General features: G+C 49.4%; 1 protein-coding gene across 1 annotated transcript in view; it reads left to right on the forward strand.

Moving 5' to 3' along the window:
- LOC115510968 (xanthine dehydrogenase/oxidase) overlaps window positions 1-17061 on the forward strand; it is a 60517-nt gene that overhangs the window by 23285 nt on the left and 20171 nt on the right. The window contains exons 11-20 of the mRNA XM_030311364.2: window positions 384-535; window positions 1585-1678; window positions 3280-3389; window positions 5713-5897; window positions 7970-8144; window positions 9884-9967; window positions 11425-11594; window positions 13687-13810; window positions 15686-15805; window positions 16273-16369. Coding sequence (XP_030167224.1) covers window positions 384-535; window positions 1585-1678; window positions 3280-3389; window positions 5713-5897; window positions 7970-8144; window positions 9884-9967; window positions 11425-11594; window positions 13687-13810; window positions 15686-15805; window positions 16273-16369 — 1311 coding nt within the window. The remainder of the gene's footprint in view (window positions 1-383; window positions 536-1584; window positions 1679-3279; window positions 3390-5712; window positions 5898-7969; window positions 8145-9883; window positions 9968-11424; window positions 11595-13686; window positions 13811-15685; window positions 15806-16272; window positions 16370-17061) is intronic.

Below are 17061 nucleotides of genomic sequence, written 5' to 3' on the forward strand. Positions count from 1 at the left end.
CAGTCATCCTCAATCCTGGCTCCACATTAGAATCGCTCATAGGGGAAGGGGGTCAGTGTGGGAGGTCTTGGGTACTTTGTTAAAGAAACAGGACTTCTCCCTCAGAGATCTGATTGTATTGAGATGAGAACCACTGGTTTAGAGAAGAGAGCATGCTGGTTGTAGGATCAAGAGGGCTGTGGTTGAGTCCTGGCTGGTGTATTAGCTGGGTGGCATGGGGCAAGTCACTTCACCTCTCTGGGCGTTAATTTCCTCATCCCTATAAGGATGTGAGAGCTGGTTCATCGTCACTCAGGTACCAGTAAAGCATGGTAGGGGCTGTGTGTCCAAGTGTTTTCTGAACTGTGAAGGGAATCGCTGTTTTTCTGTGCATGTGTTCCCAGGTATCTCCTTCGGAGCCTCGTGTCCCTTGAGCTTTGTGGAAAAGACGCTGCTCGATGCAGTCACCAACCTTCCTGCCCACCAAACAGAGGTGTTCAAAGGTGTTTTGGAGCAGCTGCGCTGGTTTGCTGGAAAGCAGGTCAAGTCTGTGGCGGTGAGTCCCTGTTCAGGAGCCCTCAAGGCTGAGGTCATGGGGCCTTTTGTCACGAGGCAGATGCGCTAGTCTGTCCTCTGCTGAAGATCCGGTGCGCCCCAAACTCTAGCGCTTAGCGCTATGTGGGGTGTTTGTTAAAAATGCAGTTTCCTGGGCACTGCTCTCAGAGATTCCGACTCAGTAGGGCTGGGATGGAGCCCCAAAGGTGCTTCTGGGGAAGGGGGCCTGCGGGTCACTCTTGGAAACACATGCTGTGTGCCTCAGTCTTTACCCCTGAGGTTGGCAAGATGGAGCCTCCTGCCCACCTTGTTCCTGAACTTGGCCGAGGCTATCAGCAAGTGGAGGAGAGATTGAGCCAAATGTAGTCTTGGACTACCTTTCATCGTTGGGGGGAGAGCCAGAGGTAGACACCCCCAGAGAGGAGGGAGGGGTCCAGCTGTGGACTGTTCACAACTAAACTCCAGACTAGCCCCCAGGTTCCCCATTTGCTAGCGGCATTCACACACCCAGGACCATTGGCGGCTCACAACAGCTGACGGTGTAGGGTTGGCGGGGGTGGGGGGGGGGAAGGAAAGCCACCCCGTCCATTCTATTTTGTTGTTTTCAATTAGAACAAAACCCAAAGGAAACAGCCCCCGCCCTGTTCCCTCACCCTACCCCAAGCACCTGACACCTCTGATTGTGGCTGAGTGGACAGAAGCTCAGAAAGCTCCCCTAAATTCTCCAGCTGGGTGGGAATCTACTTCCAGGAAGTATTTGCTTGCATCATGTGATAAACCACCTCAACCCTTTCAGAAAACGTTTGGATGAAATTGAGCAGATTTCAAGGAGCTGACCCACATTACCGACGAGTAAATTTTAGAGCTGAGATCCAATCCCAAGTGTTTGGATCTCAGGTTTTGCACGTGGTTCTGGATGCTTCAGTTACGCCGGTCTTGTGCCTTCAGCGAGCAGGTGTCCCCCACCTGCCCTGAGTTCTGCAGCCTGCTGTGAGAGCAAGGTTTTCCTGGGTGGGCTGGGCTCTCACGCACACTCTCTGCTTGTTCTAGTCCATCGGAGGGAACATCATCACCGCCAGCCCCATCTCTGACCTCAACCCTGTGTTCATGGCCAGTGGGGCCAAGCTGACCATCGTGTCCACAGGTGAGAGCTACGTCATGCGCAAGTCAGGAAAGAGGGCCCCACGGGGGAGAAGGCTCACAAGATAGGTGACTTTTTGGAGAGACAGGGCCCACAAGTCAATGACCCAGCCGTCCTAAGGTTTGGATCCCTGGGAACTGCAAGGGAGATATACCCAGATTGGGGGCCAGGAGAGCCAGACCATTTCCTTATTAAGAATTCCCAACAGGATCTGTCACCTAGAAGCCTTACCTAGTAGTGTGCTGGAGCCAGAATGCACTGGCCCGCCACAGCCCACAGCTGGATTTTCAGGGAGTCTGTGAGTGTTTGATAGACATGGCCATTATTAAAAATTGAATTGTAGAAACTTACAATAAAATAAATTACATTAAAAATAAAGGTAATAAGTGCTCAAAATTCATCACGTCCTAATATTTGAGTTTATTTTACTATTGCCCATGCCCTTAGAGTTATTCCTGTCTGTTATATCTGTAGAGTGGAAATGCTAAGTAGTGATATGCTGCTATGCACCGTCCTGTTGGAGGGTCCTCGAGACCATCCCCAGTTTTTTTTTTTTTTTTTTTTAAATTTTTTTTCAACGTTTATTTATTTTTGGGACAGAGAGAGACAGAGCATGAACGGGGGAGGGGCAGAGAGAGAGGGAGACACAGAATCTGAGACAGGCTCCAGGCTCTGAGCCATCAGCCCAGAGCCTGACGCGGGGCTCGAACTCACGGACCGCGAGATCGTGACCTGGCTGAAGTCGGACGCTTAACCGACTGCGCCACCCAGGCGCCCCGAGACCATCCCCAGTTTTGATGACTCCTGGGAAGTCAGGGAGGACTCCCAGGACTCAGCCTATCGTCATACTCAAGGCCATGACTTATTAAGTGGGAGGACACAAAGTAAACTTGGCAAAGTGAAGAGGGACATGGGGCACAGTCTGGAGGAATCCAGGCACAAGCTTCCAGAGACTTCTCCCGGTGGCGTCACACAGGACACATGTCATTCCCTCAGTCACAAGCTGCATTGTGATAACTCACGTGAAGTGTTGTCTGCCGGGGAAGCTCGTCAGAGACTGAACAGCTAGGGCTTTTTGGGGGGTTGGTTGCATAGCCCTTCTTGGCAGGTACCAAAAGCCCAGGCACCCGGACAGAAAGCAGATGTTCAGCATAAACCATGCTGTTTGTATGAACAGTTGTGTAGACACAGTCAGTCATCTTATCGGGGAATCTGCTGAAATCCAAGTTCCCAGAAGACAGCCATGGCCAACCTTTGGAGGCAGTCCTTTCAGAGGACAGCAGGCGTGTCGTGTCAACTCTTTGCTACCCTCTTTCCAACTTCATGTTCACTGATGTCACTCCGGGAGCCTGAAATTGGCTACGGTGGGAGTATTGATACCGTAGAAATTAGCAAGTACTGCAAATCAGGACTCCCTCCGCCCACACATAGTCCATTGTTAAACATTCACCAGCACATCCCTGCGTAAGGATTTTAGATGGAGGACCTTGGCCCTAATTGTGCCAGCACTGCCCTCTGACTGTGGGTACCAGAGACCAGGATGGGGAATTTACCGGTGCCTCGTTCTCTGCTTTCTCACATCTCTGCATCCGGCCTGTGTACAGGCACCAGGAGAACGGTTCGGATGGATCACACCTTCTTCCCCGCGTACAGAAAGACCCTGCTAGCTCCGGAGGAGATACTGCTTTCCATCGAGATCCCCTACAGCAGGGAGGTGAGCTGCTCAGGAGCGTCCCATACCACTCTTACCGCAGCGAGGCTCCAGACAAGAGACCAGAGTCTGCCTCGGGGACCAAGCTCAGCATCTCTCAACTTTAACAAAGTCTCTGAACACTGCCTTTCACCAGCCATAGTGTTCTCTGGGCAATGAAGAGCTTCAGGGCAGGGAAGAGGGCATTCCACGGACTCATGGCACATGATCCTGGGCAAATCGTTTCAGATTTCTGAGCCTCGGCTTGCTCGTCTGTAAAACGGACACAGTGTTACCTACCCGGGAGGTCATTGTGAGGCTTGAAATCAGGTATGCCTAAGGTTCCAGGCCGATGTCCAGAAACCAGTGGGGATCTCCATCTGGTAGCTAGCAACATGATTTCAAGAGCACATCCAGCCACTGAGCACTTCTGCCCCAGGTCAGAGGAGACTGGGGCTTGCACGCTGAGTGGAGGGGCTGCCCGGGGGTCAGGCCCACACATGTTGATGAGGTGTTTATTTGCTGACCTTGCTCTGAGTTGGCGTGGTTGCATTTCTGCTCATGGGAGGTTTTTCTGTCCTGTTGAGGCAAGTCTGGGCACTTCTGGCTGCCTCGCTGTTGTTCCTGGGGGCCCGTGGTGTCGTCACCAGGTGCCTTTCTCTCCTCCCTCACCAGCTACACATTCCATAATGGGCCGTGTAGAAAAGTGATCTGTGTGAGGCTGGGAAAGCAGCTGTAATGGAGAGTATTAGGAGTTTTACCCAGGTAGCGCTTGAGCGCGCGTTACAAGGCATGTTCGCCCTTGCTAATTTTGCCCCCTTAATGAGAATGCTAATTAAATTAGAGCCATGATGTCCCTGAGGTGGTTTCTTAACTGATTTTCTAGCTTGTCCTTATAGACCATTTTGAGCAGTGATTCCCAGAGTTTTTGTATTTCACAGATCAGTAAATTTTCCTCTTTTTAATTATGAGTTGGAGAAGGGAGGAGGGAACAGACATACAAGAGTCCGGTTTTTATTTTGCCAGATAGGGACATTAGCCAAAAACATGTCATAGGGGCGCCCGGGTGGCTCAGTCAGCTAAGCTTCCGACTTCAGCTCAGGTCACGATCTCACGGTTCGTGAGTGCAAGCCCCACATCAGGCTCTCTGCTGTCGGCACAGAGCCCGCTTCAGATCCTCTGTCCCTCTCTCTCTGTCTCTGTCCCTCCTCTGCTCATTCTCTCTCTCTCTCAAAAATAAATAAATACACTGAAGAAAATCTTTAAAAACAAAAAACATGTCATGACAGAAAGGAGATTTTAATACCCAGAAGTAGGGAGGCTTTCTCAAGAAAGGACAGCTGCCAATCTGACACTGACATGGTGTGGCACCCCAGTGGACACGTCACCGTGGACTGGCACAGTCCTGTTCCAGAACCAAGCGCAGACTCCAGGCTCACGGTCCCGGGGCCATGCTTGACATCGGGAATCCGGACTAGCGTCATGGTCAGGAGGAAGCCCCATGACTTCTTCGAACAGAAGCTTGTGGCCAGTGTGGGCGTCCACAGTGAGCCTCGTTGGGCTTTCTCAACAACGCTTCCCTTGAGCCTCTGCCTTTGACGTTAATCAGAATTTGCGGTGCCAGGTGGGTTCAGACCTCCAGCAGAACCTGGCCAGAAAGGGCTTGATGTGAGATCGTTCTTACCTGGAAAGTGACTCACGCGGGCCTCCTATCCTGACAGACAGGGCCTGCCTGGAGCCCAGCGGGAAATGTGTGCTCAAAGCACAAAGGCAGCTAGTGTTTCATAGTGTGGTTCATTCTTTCAGGAGGCAAGGTTTCTAACCGTGAACAATAGACCAGTGGGAGAGACAAGCTAGCGAGAGCACGTGCACAGGCGTGGGTGAGGGTGCGTTTCACACTCCCGGTGGCATCTCGTTGTATCTGCTCGAGAGGCAGTTAAGCCAACAGAGGTTTGGGCACAGCCGAGAGGCTGGGTGGGCTCTGAAGCTGGGCACCAGGATGGGAGGACTGGGGGCTGGGGGACCCTGAGCAGCCTTTGTGAACATGTCTTTCCTCTTCCCAGCTGTTGGTTGAGAGAACCCTGCTCTCCTTTTCCTTGACTTTGGGTGTTCCTGACCGACAGGGGAAATCTCGCCCCTTTCCCGGATGCTGGGAGTGTTGTCCGGGCCTCGTGCTGAGCAGGGGACAGTCGGCGCCGCCCACATCTTTGAGTCCCACCGGCAGCCCCTTGCGGGGTTGCGATGGCCCTGTCCCTTCACCTGCCCTTTCTCCCCCGTGCTTCAGCCTCACCATCTGCAGTTGTAGCAAATGCAGGGGAGAAGCAGGAACCTTTCTCTTGTTTTGCAGGGTGAGTATTTCTCAGCCTTCAAGCAGGCCTCTCGGAGAGAAGATGACATCGCCAAGGTGACCAGCGGCATGAGGGTCCTGTTCAACCCGGGAACCGCGCAGGTGAAGGAGCTGGCCCTTTGCTACGGCGGAATGCACGACAGAACCGTCTCAGCCCTCAAGACCACGCGGAAGCAGATATCAAAGTGAGAGCTGCCGGCAGAGTGAAACGGCCAGTGCCGCTCCGACTCCCGCAGTGCTGCTAGCTGCCGGGACTGCCGGCGCCGTTACTCTTGCCGCCGCTACAGCCATGACTTCCGCCCTCACCGGGGTTACCGCTGCTGCTACCCTGACTGCCGCTACCCGTAGCTCGATTCCTGGTAGCATGGCTGTGGCTGCGCCGGTTCCACCCTGCCTGCTAGGGCTCCGCTGCTCTTGGTGCCGCTGGGCCCGCCGTTGCTGCGGCCACGAGCGGCCACCGTTGCCATTGCTCTCACGGCTGGGCCTCTACCCCAGTTACTGCGGCTGGCACTACTCACACTGGTACTGCTCCTTCTGTTGCTCCTCTTCCCGCTGCTGCCACTGCTGCTGTTTCTGCCACCGTCACCCCTCGGACTAGTGTTGCCGCTGTGGCTTCCACTGCTGTTCCCAGCGATGCCACCACTGCGGTCTCTCTACCGCCGATGCTCGTATTGCGGCTCTACTCTTCCTGCGGCTCCTCCCGAGAGTACTGCCCACGGCGTTCCTGCTGCCACTGTGTTAATGCTGTTGCTGCCACTGTTGTGTGTGTCCCCACCGTGACTCTCGCCACGACTCACGGTCGCGCCTCTGCTGCTCCTCCCGCTACTAGTCACAGTGTCGCCAGCGCTGCTGCTACTGCTCTCACCACTGTTCCTCTTTCCACGACTTCTACGCCCTCTGCTTTCGCTTCTACCACGGCTGTTACTTCTGCTGCTACTGTTCGGCCACTGCTAGTATCCCTCCTACGGTATTGCTGCTGCCGCTCCCGCTGCACTCTGACTGTGGCTACTCCTACTACTATGGCTAGTGTGTGGCAGCAGTTACCCGAGCCCTTCCCCAGCGCTGGCCTCTGTAACGCTGCCAATAAGCAGATGGGTAAATAAGGCTTACGTTTGGCGTTGGGCGTTTGGCTCTTTGGTTCCGATGCCTGGCTCCAACACTTCCCAGACGGCTCAGAGAAGTCAAGTTACCGAATCTTCCCGTGCCTCAGTTTCCTCATCGGTAAAGGAGTATACAAATTTTCCATGCTACACTTTTACATGGAAATGAAAAGTGATCCTTCGTAAAAAGCACGGAGGACATTGCTCAGGGCGTTATAAGGACTGAATAGATTTAATTAGTATAATTTTGTGGTCGTTTTAAAATTGTGTCTATTTTTATTTGTATTATTTCTGTATTTATTTATTTATTTATTTATATTTATTTTTATATTTTAGCGAGAGCGAGAGCGAGAGCGAGAGAGAGAGAGAGAGCAAGAGCAGGGGAGAGGGACAGAGGGAGAGACCGAGAGAGACAGAGAGAGAATCTTAAGAAGTGGGGCTGGGGGCGCCTGGGTGGCTCTGTCGGTTAAGCGGCCGACTTCGGCTCAGGTCACGATCTTGCTGTCCGCGAGTTCGAGCCCCGCATCAGGCTCTGTGCTGACAGCTCAGAGCCTGGAGCCTGTTTTAGATTCTGTGTGTCCCTCTCTCTGACCGTCCCCCGTTCATGCTCTGTCTCTCTCTGTCTCAAAAATGAATAAACGTTAAAAAAAAAAAAAAAAAGAAGTGGGGCTGACTTGAGCAGAAATGAAGAGTTGGGTGCTCAACCGACTGAGCCATCAAGGCACCCAAATTGTGTCTAGTTTTAAATTTTAGGAAACTGAGGGGTGCCCGGTGCCTCACTCGGTTAAGTGTCTGACTTTGGCTTGATCTCAGGGTCATGATCTCAGGGTTCATGAGCTTGAGCCCCATGTCGGGCCTGTGCCAACAGCGCGGAGCCTGGAGCCTGCTTCAGATTCCTAGTGTCCCTCACTCTCTGCCCCTCCCCTGCTTGACTTCTTTCTCAAAAAGAAAAAAAAAAAAACATTAAAAAAAGGTTTTTTAAAAAAGATGAGGAAACTAAGGCTCAAGCAAGTAACTTACCTAAAGTTACACAAGTATAAGTATCCAAGCCAAATTTTGAACCAAGTTTCATATGACTACGCCCTGTGCCTACCACCCCACACAAGTGATTCTGATGGCTGAGTAGGAGCGCTCTCCCACCTTCTGCTCTCTGGCAGTTTCTGGAACGAGGAGCTGCTGCAGAACGTGTGTGCGGGCCTGGCGGAGGAGTTGTCCCTGGCCCCCGACGCCCCTGGCGGCATGGTGGAGTTTCGGCGTACCCTCACCCTCAGCTTCTTCTTCAAGTTCTACCTGACAGTGCTTCAGAAACTGGGCATACAGAACTCGAAAGATGTGAGTGTGGGGTGCGGGCAAGATACAGACTCTCTGCAGGACTTTTGTTTGGGAATTTAAGAAGCCAGTCTGAGGGAGGGGTACGGTGGACCAGGTGGTAAATTGGCTTCTCCCTTCTGACATCTAAGGACAGAGGAGGCTTTGCTCCAAGGACACACGGCCCAGGGAGCCACATGCAGATGGGAACCAACAGGATGGTTGAGAGGCAGAACACTGAACTGGGCGTCAACGACTAGGGTTCTGGTCCCGACTGAATCGTTACCTCACTTGAAACTTGAATAGGTCACAACTCTCTTTAAGTCTCAGTTGGGAAATCTGCTGATCTGGGTGGTAGACCAGATGATCCTTTTGACAGGCTAGCTGTTTCAACTGTGGTTTTATAGTTAGAATGGAATGTGGAGTGAGATGAGAAGGTAGAGGGTGGAATGAGTATGTAACAGGTGCTGCTACAGTCAGGAGACGGTGGTCACTGAGAAGGTGTGCGTTCTGGAACGGGTGTGGCTGAGCGGAAGCCCAGCTCCCCATATTGGTTCAGTAAGCATTTACTTTGCACCGTCTATGCATAACATTGCACTTGGCACCGGGGGCAGCCTCGTGTGGGAGAGAACGTGATCACTAAAGGCCAGCCTAGAGTGACAACTGAGCAGATGGCGTGGGGAGTGCAAAGGAGAGAAGCTTCCACAGATGTGGGGACCGCAGACAGAAATCCCTCTTTAAAAAGCATCCCTAATAGCTTTCTTCTTTTTCTTTTTAAAAAGCATTTATTTATTTATTTTGAGAGACAGAGAGAGAGAGTCCACGTGTGCACGTGAGCGGGCAGGGGCAGAGAGAGAATCCCAAGTAGGCTCTGCACTGACAGCACAGAGCCCAACGTGGGGCTGGACCTCAGAACTGTGAGATCATGACCTGAGCTGAAAGCAAGGGTCAGATGCTTAATTGACTGAGCCACCCAGGCACCTTGAGTTTTTTCTGATTATAAGAGTAATACATTTCCTGTGGCAAACTTAAAAACACAGAAATATATTAAAAATTAAAATAGAAAATTAAAAAACATTTCAACTTTTTAAATAAGAAATTAAAGTAAATACTTTTTTTTAATTACTTTTCTTTTTAATTAAATATGCTTTTCTCTCAGATTCTAGAGGAAACACTGCTACTAGTCTTGCTTTTTCCTCTGATCTTTTTCCTACATTCATTTGTCCATCTTATGTCATTCTCTCTTTTCTCTTTCTCTTTCTAGCTCTCCATCCATCCCTCTCTCTATATACCTGTCATCTTCCTATCTTTTGATCTGGACACATCATTTTCTAAACAGATTTAGGGTCATGCTGCATATAGAATTTTCCATTTCCCCTGATTCTGTTGAGATTATATTGTGCGCATTTTCCATATCATTAAATATTTCCCATAGAAATGAGGAGGAAGAAGGTTTCCAGCAAGGCAAGGAGAGAGAGAGAGCAGCGTGAATAAATGCAGGAGGGAGGGAAACCATTTGGTGTGTTGGAGGAAGCACAAACCATTCACATGCAGGCTGCAGGGGTGGGAAGGGGCCTGAGGCTGTTATAAAATGCTGGGCTCTCAGAGCCCACGTTCTGACGTTGAGATAGATCCAGCCGGCACGAGGAGTGTACAATGAGGAGGTGAGGGGAACAGTTGTTAGTGTTGCCACTTGGGGACAACCAAGGGTGGGATCAGTGATAGAACTGGTCATGATCACTACTGTTAACTTACCTCCACAGAAGTGTGGCAAGCTGGACCCCACCCATGCCAGTGCCACCTTACTCTTTCAGAAAGACCCTCCAGCCAACGTCCAGCTCTTCCAAGTGAGTATACCTGATGTATGGCTGATCTCACAGGGCAGTGCCCTGCAAGGGCACATCAGATGATGCTGACCTTTGGTGAATGACTGGCTTTAGTCGTGTGTGGGTGCTCAAAGCTCCTACTGCTTTGCATAAATATCCGGTGAAGAAAATGGGAATCGTATTAATGTCAATGAAGCTCTTTTCCTCGTTCCTTACCTAAATTTTGTCTCTCTTGGGATTACTCTCATCTTCACCTGCTCCTTAAAGAATAAAAAAAAATGTCCCGATTTTGTCTTTTCTGGTGCCTCTGTGGGGCTGATGTGCAAAGCCAGGAGTTCTCCTGGCCATAACAACAAAACAACAACTTTCTGTCAATGGCAATGTTTTGAGAAGCACTAAGTAAAGGGTCAACTTTTTCTGTAGACACTTTGGGTTTTGTGGGCCCTATAGTTTCAGTTGATACTCCTCAACTTTGTCATTATAGCATAAAAGCAACCAGAGGTAATACATAAATGAATGTGTGTGGTATGTACCAATAAAACTTTATTTATAGAAGCAGGCAGTGGGCCAGATTTGGCCCACAGGCCACAAATTGTGGAACCATGCAGTAGAGGCTAGTGGTCCAGAGTGTGAACTCTGGGCTCCACTGCCACGACTTGAATTCAAACTCTGCCAGTTTGTAACTGTGTAACCTTCGACAAGTCACTTCCTCTGTGTGGCTTTTGGGCAAGTTAAGTGTGCCCACCTGCAAGTGTCCCTAATGATGGCACCTGTTTCCTAGGATGGTTCTGAGGATTAAATGTGTTAGTAAAAGTAAATAGCTTAGATTAGCTCCTGGGATATATTAAATACTCAGTGACATGTTAGCCATTATTATTATGTCTTTGAAAAACCACATGCAACAGAATTTTGTTACAAATCCATTTTGGAACACTTTGGCAAGTACAGAAAGATATAAAGAAGAAAACAAAAATGACCCAAGATCCCACCTCCAAGAGAAAATCATGATATTTTTGTTGACTTCTTTCCATTTTTTCCTACGCATATATGGACATTGACATGCTATGTTTATAACATACATATTTTCCGTACAGAATTCAAATCATCATACGCACACACAATGTTTTATGTCCTGTGTTTACATGTAATGTGAACATTCTTGCCTTCTAATTTAAAGTCTTCAAAAGTATGTCTTAATAGTTGCATACCGTTTGATTGGATGCACGTAGCACCAGCTTTTTACTCCACCCCCCATGAGTGCACATTGAGGTTCTTGTTTAGTTATTTCTTTCTCCCCCCGTATGGGGACACTATGACCACCTCTGCTCTGCCTTTCTGTTCCTTTGCCCTGTGTCCCTCCTGCCTCCTCCGTCTTCACTCAGGTTTGCTTTGGCCTGAAGCTCCCTGCAGTTTCCCCAGGCCTGTAGGGAAACAGTGTCTTATGCAGCTCAGCTTGACTGATGACCATGTTGTTCCAGGAGGTGCCCAAGGGTCAGTGCGAGGAGGACATGGTGGGTCGGCCCCTGCCCCACCTGGCCGCGGCCATGCAAGCATCTGGGGAGGCCGTGTACTGTGACGACATCCCTCGCTACGAGAATGAGCTGTCCCTCCGGTTGGTCACCAGCACCCGGGCCCATGCCAAGATCAAGTGAGTGGAGTAAATATCCTGAGGGAGGAGGGTGCTGGGAGGCTCCTCCAGGGCCTTCCAGTCTAGAGAGGACTGGGAACTCACCTGAAAACCAGCCTGGAGAGGAGCGGGAGAGGTTAGGGACTCAGTGGTGCCTGGCAGGGTGAGGGGATGCTGTTGGAGGCATAGGCAGGGGCCAGAACAGGACAGCCTCGGAATGCTGAACCGGGACGTTGCACTTGAGCCAAAAAGCAGTGAGGAGCTTTTAACAGGAGCAGGTCAGCTCTGCACTTTGATATTGGGCTAAACTTCAATGCAGTATTTCAGGAGAACTGGAGTCAGCACTAAGGGGAAGAGCGTGGCCTTAGAGTCAGACCGACCCGGGATTGAGTCTCTGTTCCAGTGTTTACCAGCTGTGACCTTGGCCTGGGATGCCTAAGCTCGCAGTTTCTCTATTCATAGCCGGGTGTTTTCATGATGATCAGTGACAGAGTCTGCAAAGGACCTAGCAGAGAAGAGCCACCCGTGCCTGTCTGTTGAATTTGGAAAGCCCAAATGACAAGCATCGCCACCTCTATAATAATACTAATACCCAACACTCACGTGGCACTTAATATTTGCTGCGGCCTTTAAAGCGTTTTACATACATTGGCACCTCTACTCCTCAAAACAACCCTACAGGCAGGTCCTGTTATGATCCCCATGTTCCAGATAAGGAAGCTGAGGCACAAGGGTGGTAAGTTACGTGCCCGAGGGCACAGAGTTGGTAAGCAGCCAAGCAGGAGTTTGAAGCCAGGCAGCATTAGCACCGAGCTGTGCTGCCTCTTGATGTTCAGGCCAGAGACTGCATTGATCTCCTGGTGGGCATCAGACACATATCCTGTTGAACAGAGCAGCTAGGAGAAACCCTCCCTTGGGTGCTGCCACTGCTTGGATTAGGGATCCCGTCTCCCCATCACTGGTTTTTCCCTCTGCTGCTCCTAGCTGCCTGGAGACAGGCTCCACAAATGGTAACCTAGACACTGAGAAAACTTAACAGGTAAGTAAAGTCTTCCAGTTCTCTGAAAAAAAAACTGTTTCAGATGATGTGGTTGCCATCTCTAGGGTAAATTCATCTGCTTTATCCTTGTCTTGAGCCCACACTGACCACACTGGCCACGATCCACATTGTCTACGTTCTTTGCTCCATCTGAGCAATGTGTGAATGGATGGAGGAGGGTGGGGGGCTCTGTAGTAATGGCAATGACCTGGGCTTTCCCGGCTGCATGCACTTGGAAAGAAGCGAGGACCTGGCTTTGGCTCTTCATAACCTAACCTCAGTCCTAATCCCACCTACGTTGCTCTCTGGCTGGGTGACTTTGGAAAAGCTACTCAATTTCCCTGAGCCTGAGTTGCCCCAAATGTAGAAGGAGGATAATGATGATGACGTTCCGGGCTCTGGTGGGTTTGCCTGTTGGAAGTTGCTTGGCTCTTCAGAGTGGTTTCCATACCTTTCTATGAGGTGCCTCTGCTCTATCTCCCCTTGGGGGCCCGGGCCAGAGTGAGCAGAACATAGCTGAGACTGTTATTAGTGAAACAGTCTCCAGGTGTTCTCCCTCTCGGGCCTGATGATGGCTGGGCTGCCCTGCTCTTCTGGGATAGCTTCATGAAGGTGGGGAGACAAATTTGGCTGTGTGACGATGTTCAGGGACATTCGATCAGTGGTGCAGCAAGGGCCCAAAAGTGTTGATTCTGTGTGGGTATTAGCTGTGATGTGGGTGTGAGCTGGAGCTCTCAAGAGTAAATGCTACTCACTGTGATGTGGTTCCATAGTAGAAGGTCCATGGGGGTGGGCCTGTCCTGTTCATTTTCTGTTCTCCGCAGCACTCAGCATGGTGGCCTTCACAGGGTACGTATTTCATGAGCATTTGCAGAATAGGATAGGGTAGGATAGCCTATGGAATGTAGGATAGGATAGAATAGAGAATCTGGAAAGGATAGCATAGACTAGTGGATGGAGAAGGAAGGAATTTGAGTGGAGGAAAAATCAACATGAGGACAGTGGTATCCAGTTGGTGGTGGGTCTTCTGCTTCAGTTTCCCGCCTGAGCCCCTCACTGTGCTCATTCTTGCAGGTCCATAGATACTTCAGAAGCTCAGAAGGTGCCAGGGTTTGTCTGCTTTATCTCCGCTGATGATGTTCCTGGGAGTAATATAACTGGAATTGGTAATGATGAAATGGTGTTTGCAAAGGATAAGGTATGTGTTGGATTTTGTTTTTAGATATGAAGTTAGTGGAATGGGCACTTGAGTTTTAGTTTGTGCTCATTCCTCCAAATCCCTAATCTTCAAAAGATTACACATTGGTACATACTGTGGCCTTCATCGTGCAGGGCGATCAGTACAGGGATGGAATCGGTCTGGTGGCACTTTTAACTTTCACTTAGTGTTTACTTGTTTATTTCATTGTTGGCGGCTTGTTGCACGTGTTAGGATGACTCCAGGCCAAACTGGTATTAAAACAAGATTGGTGATTATTTTTTAAACTGACAGTTAGGTTCTTCAGGGGATAAATAACTCCTTTGTGAAAAGAAAATAAAAATATGGTAAACAAACTACTAGAATAAAAATCACAATACTGTCACTATGTGTATTGAAAATTCACTTATACGAAAATTCATCTATTGCTCTCAAGCATATATGGAGTTTTTTTTTAAAAAAAAATTTTTTTTTCAACGTTTATTTATTTTTGGGACAGAGAGAGACAGAGCATGAACGGGGGAGGGGCAGAGAGAGAGGGAGACACAGAATCGTAAACAGGCTCCAGGCTCTGAGCCATCAGCCCAGAGCCTCACGCGGGGCTCAAACTCACGGACCGCAAACTCACGGACCGTGAGATCGTGACCTGGCTGAAGTCGGACGCTTAACCGACTGCGCCACCCAGGCGCCCCAAGCATATATGGAGTTTTGACACACACAGGCACACACACACACATTTCGAAACTTTCAGGGTGGAAGTCACTTGACAATTTTAATACAGTTCAAATGCAAATTGGAGATGAGTTGGCATTGCCTAAGGGCATATTCACTTTATTATTAATGTACAAGAGAAAGAGAGAATAAAAAACTACAACTATGAGACACAAGGACTCCATTTAACAAGAGAACAAATTGCTTTTGAAAATTTCGAGAACCTCTAAGACTACTGCTAACATGATGGTTAGTGAGAATTAGCTGGGATAAACCACCACAGCCCAATCAATTAAGTTAACAACTCAACTGGGTCCTCAAGAGATAACTATCAGAGACAGTATAGCTTTCCACTGTCAGAAACCTCATATTGCAAAGTGATGAGTTGGACAATTTTTTTTTTGGTTCATGTTTGGGGATTTTTGGAAGAAAAATGCCTCTGAAGGAATGGAATCATTAAGTGGTGAGAAAATGACAATCATTGTTCTGAAAATCTAACAAAAAACTGGTTTATTTATCAAGTCTGAGAACCAGAATTTGGGAAGTACTGCTTCTGGCCATCTAGATGAAGTGTAAGACATGATTGCTGCCTTTGAGAAACTTTTGGTGTAAATCTGGAAACAGAAATTCAAAGGGAGAGGGGTGCTAGAAAGAATATGGAACCGGCAGCCAGGGCCTGAGATTTAGTCATGGTCTATTAACGAGCCAAGGCAAGACCATGATCTTGCCTTCTGGGTCTGCGTCTCTTCACCTGAAGAACAAGGGTGTTGGAGTGCATATGAGTTAGCAAATAGACATCAAGTTTCCATACCTCCCATTCTGCTGCTCATGGCGTCATGACTAATCAATCACCACTGTCTATCCTGGGCAACTTCTCAACAAGCTGCCAGCGGTAAATCACGAAATTGGTCCCTGAGATAAATCGAGTTTGCCATCTTGATACTCGTGATCTCCAAGTCCTAGTCCAGTTCCACTACTTCTAAACCCTCAATGAAGAAGCACATAATCCCAAACAGTAGGATAAAGACATGCCAAGATCCCAGAGGCATTCCTGAATGTCCCTTAAGGAAACTGTGGGGGCAAGGACTTCCTTTTGGGCAATCCAAAATCGTTTGCTTCATGAGGAGTGCATTATATGCTTTAACAGTTTGGCTCGGTTCCCAGGTGACTTGCATTGGGCACATCATTGGTGCTGTGGTCACCGACACCCGAGAACATGCCCAGAGAGCCGCTCAAGCAGTGAGAATCACCTATGAAGATCTTCCAGCCATTATCACAATAGAGGTAACTGAGAAAGGACTGCATGGGGAGGGGTGAGCCCCCTGTCCCTGGAGGCACCTTTACTGGGATACTTTAGAGGGGGTTCCAGCAGCAGGTGGGATTCGATTAGACAGGAAGAGGTAAACCCTTCAGCCCCAGGATTGTGTGGTCTTCAGAAAACTTCCCCATCATGATCCCAGACTCAGTCTGCCAGAGGCCAGACTAGGTCCCTCCTTCCAATGCCAGCTCCCGTTGGTTCCTTGAGGGACTCTACTTTTCCTCAAGATCCAAGCGTGTCCAACTATCTCTGAGGAAATGGAGGCACATGGCCCCAGGCTACATGCAAGCTTACTTGAAGTCTGTGTGGGACCCTTGTACAGATGCCTGTGTGAGAAGAGGGAGGGTGGTTGCAACAACCTCTCTTCCCCCTGGTGGGAATGACCTTCCTTCTCCTGAAAGTCTGGTCACTGAATCGTCTTTGTGGTCCTCAGGATGCTATAGCAAAAGACTCCTTTTATGAGCCTGAGCTGAAGATAGAGAAAGGAAACCTCACGAAGGGGTTTTCGGAAGCAGACAACATTGTTTCAGGTACGGCCGTGCCATACAGTCCTGGGGTATGGGCTGGCCCTGGTTTATGAATTAAATTCAAGAGCTGGACCTTGAGTCCTGGAGCAGGGGAGTGAATTTTTAACAGAAGAGTCCTCCTGATGTTTGTAGCAAAATAGTGGACAGTTGGCAGGGAAAGACCCTCTCTCATTTTTTAAATTTTTAAATATTTATTTATTTTTCTGTGTGTGTGTGAGAGAGAGAGAGACAGAGCATAGGCTGGGGAGGGGTAGAGAGAGAGGGAGACACAGATTTGGAAGCAGGCTCCAGGCTCTGAGCTGTCTGCACAGAGCCCTATACAAAGGGCTCAAACTCACCAACCAGGATCATGACCTGAGCCGAAGTCGAACGCTTCATTGACTGAGCCACCCAGGTGCCCCTAGACCCTCTGCCATCTTAATGTCCACCTCCTGTCTCCAGGTTACATATGTGTATGTGGTTCTGGGTAGCTGGGAGTGTGTCAAATTTAGAAGGCTGTCCGGGGAATTAGTGGCTACAGGTCCTGGCCCTCCCTGTGGGCCTGCGGGGCACCCATCTGCTGGTGACATCCCTTTGGGTATTGTTTCCTACATTGTCCATAGTGTATTCCTAAGCCACTGGTGAGTCAACTCTGCAACTGGCCTAATAGCTTCCGTTCCAGAAGGTGCTCTCATTTTTAGCTTTTCAGTCACATC

This window comes from Lynx canadensis, chromosome A3, assembly GCF_007474595.2.
Source record: "Lynx canadensis isolate LIC74 chromosome A3, mLynCan4.pri.v2, whole genome shotgun sequence".
NCBI lineage: Eukaryota > Metazoa > Chordata > Mammalia > Carnivora > Felidae > Lynx > Lynx canadensis.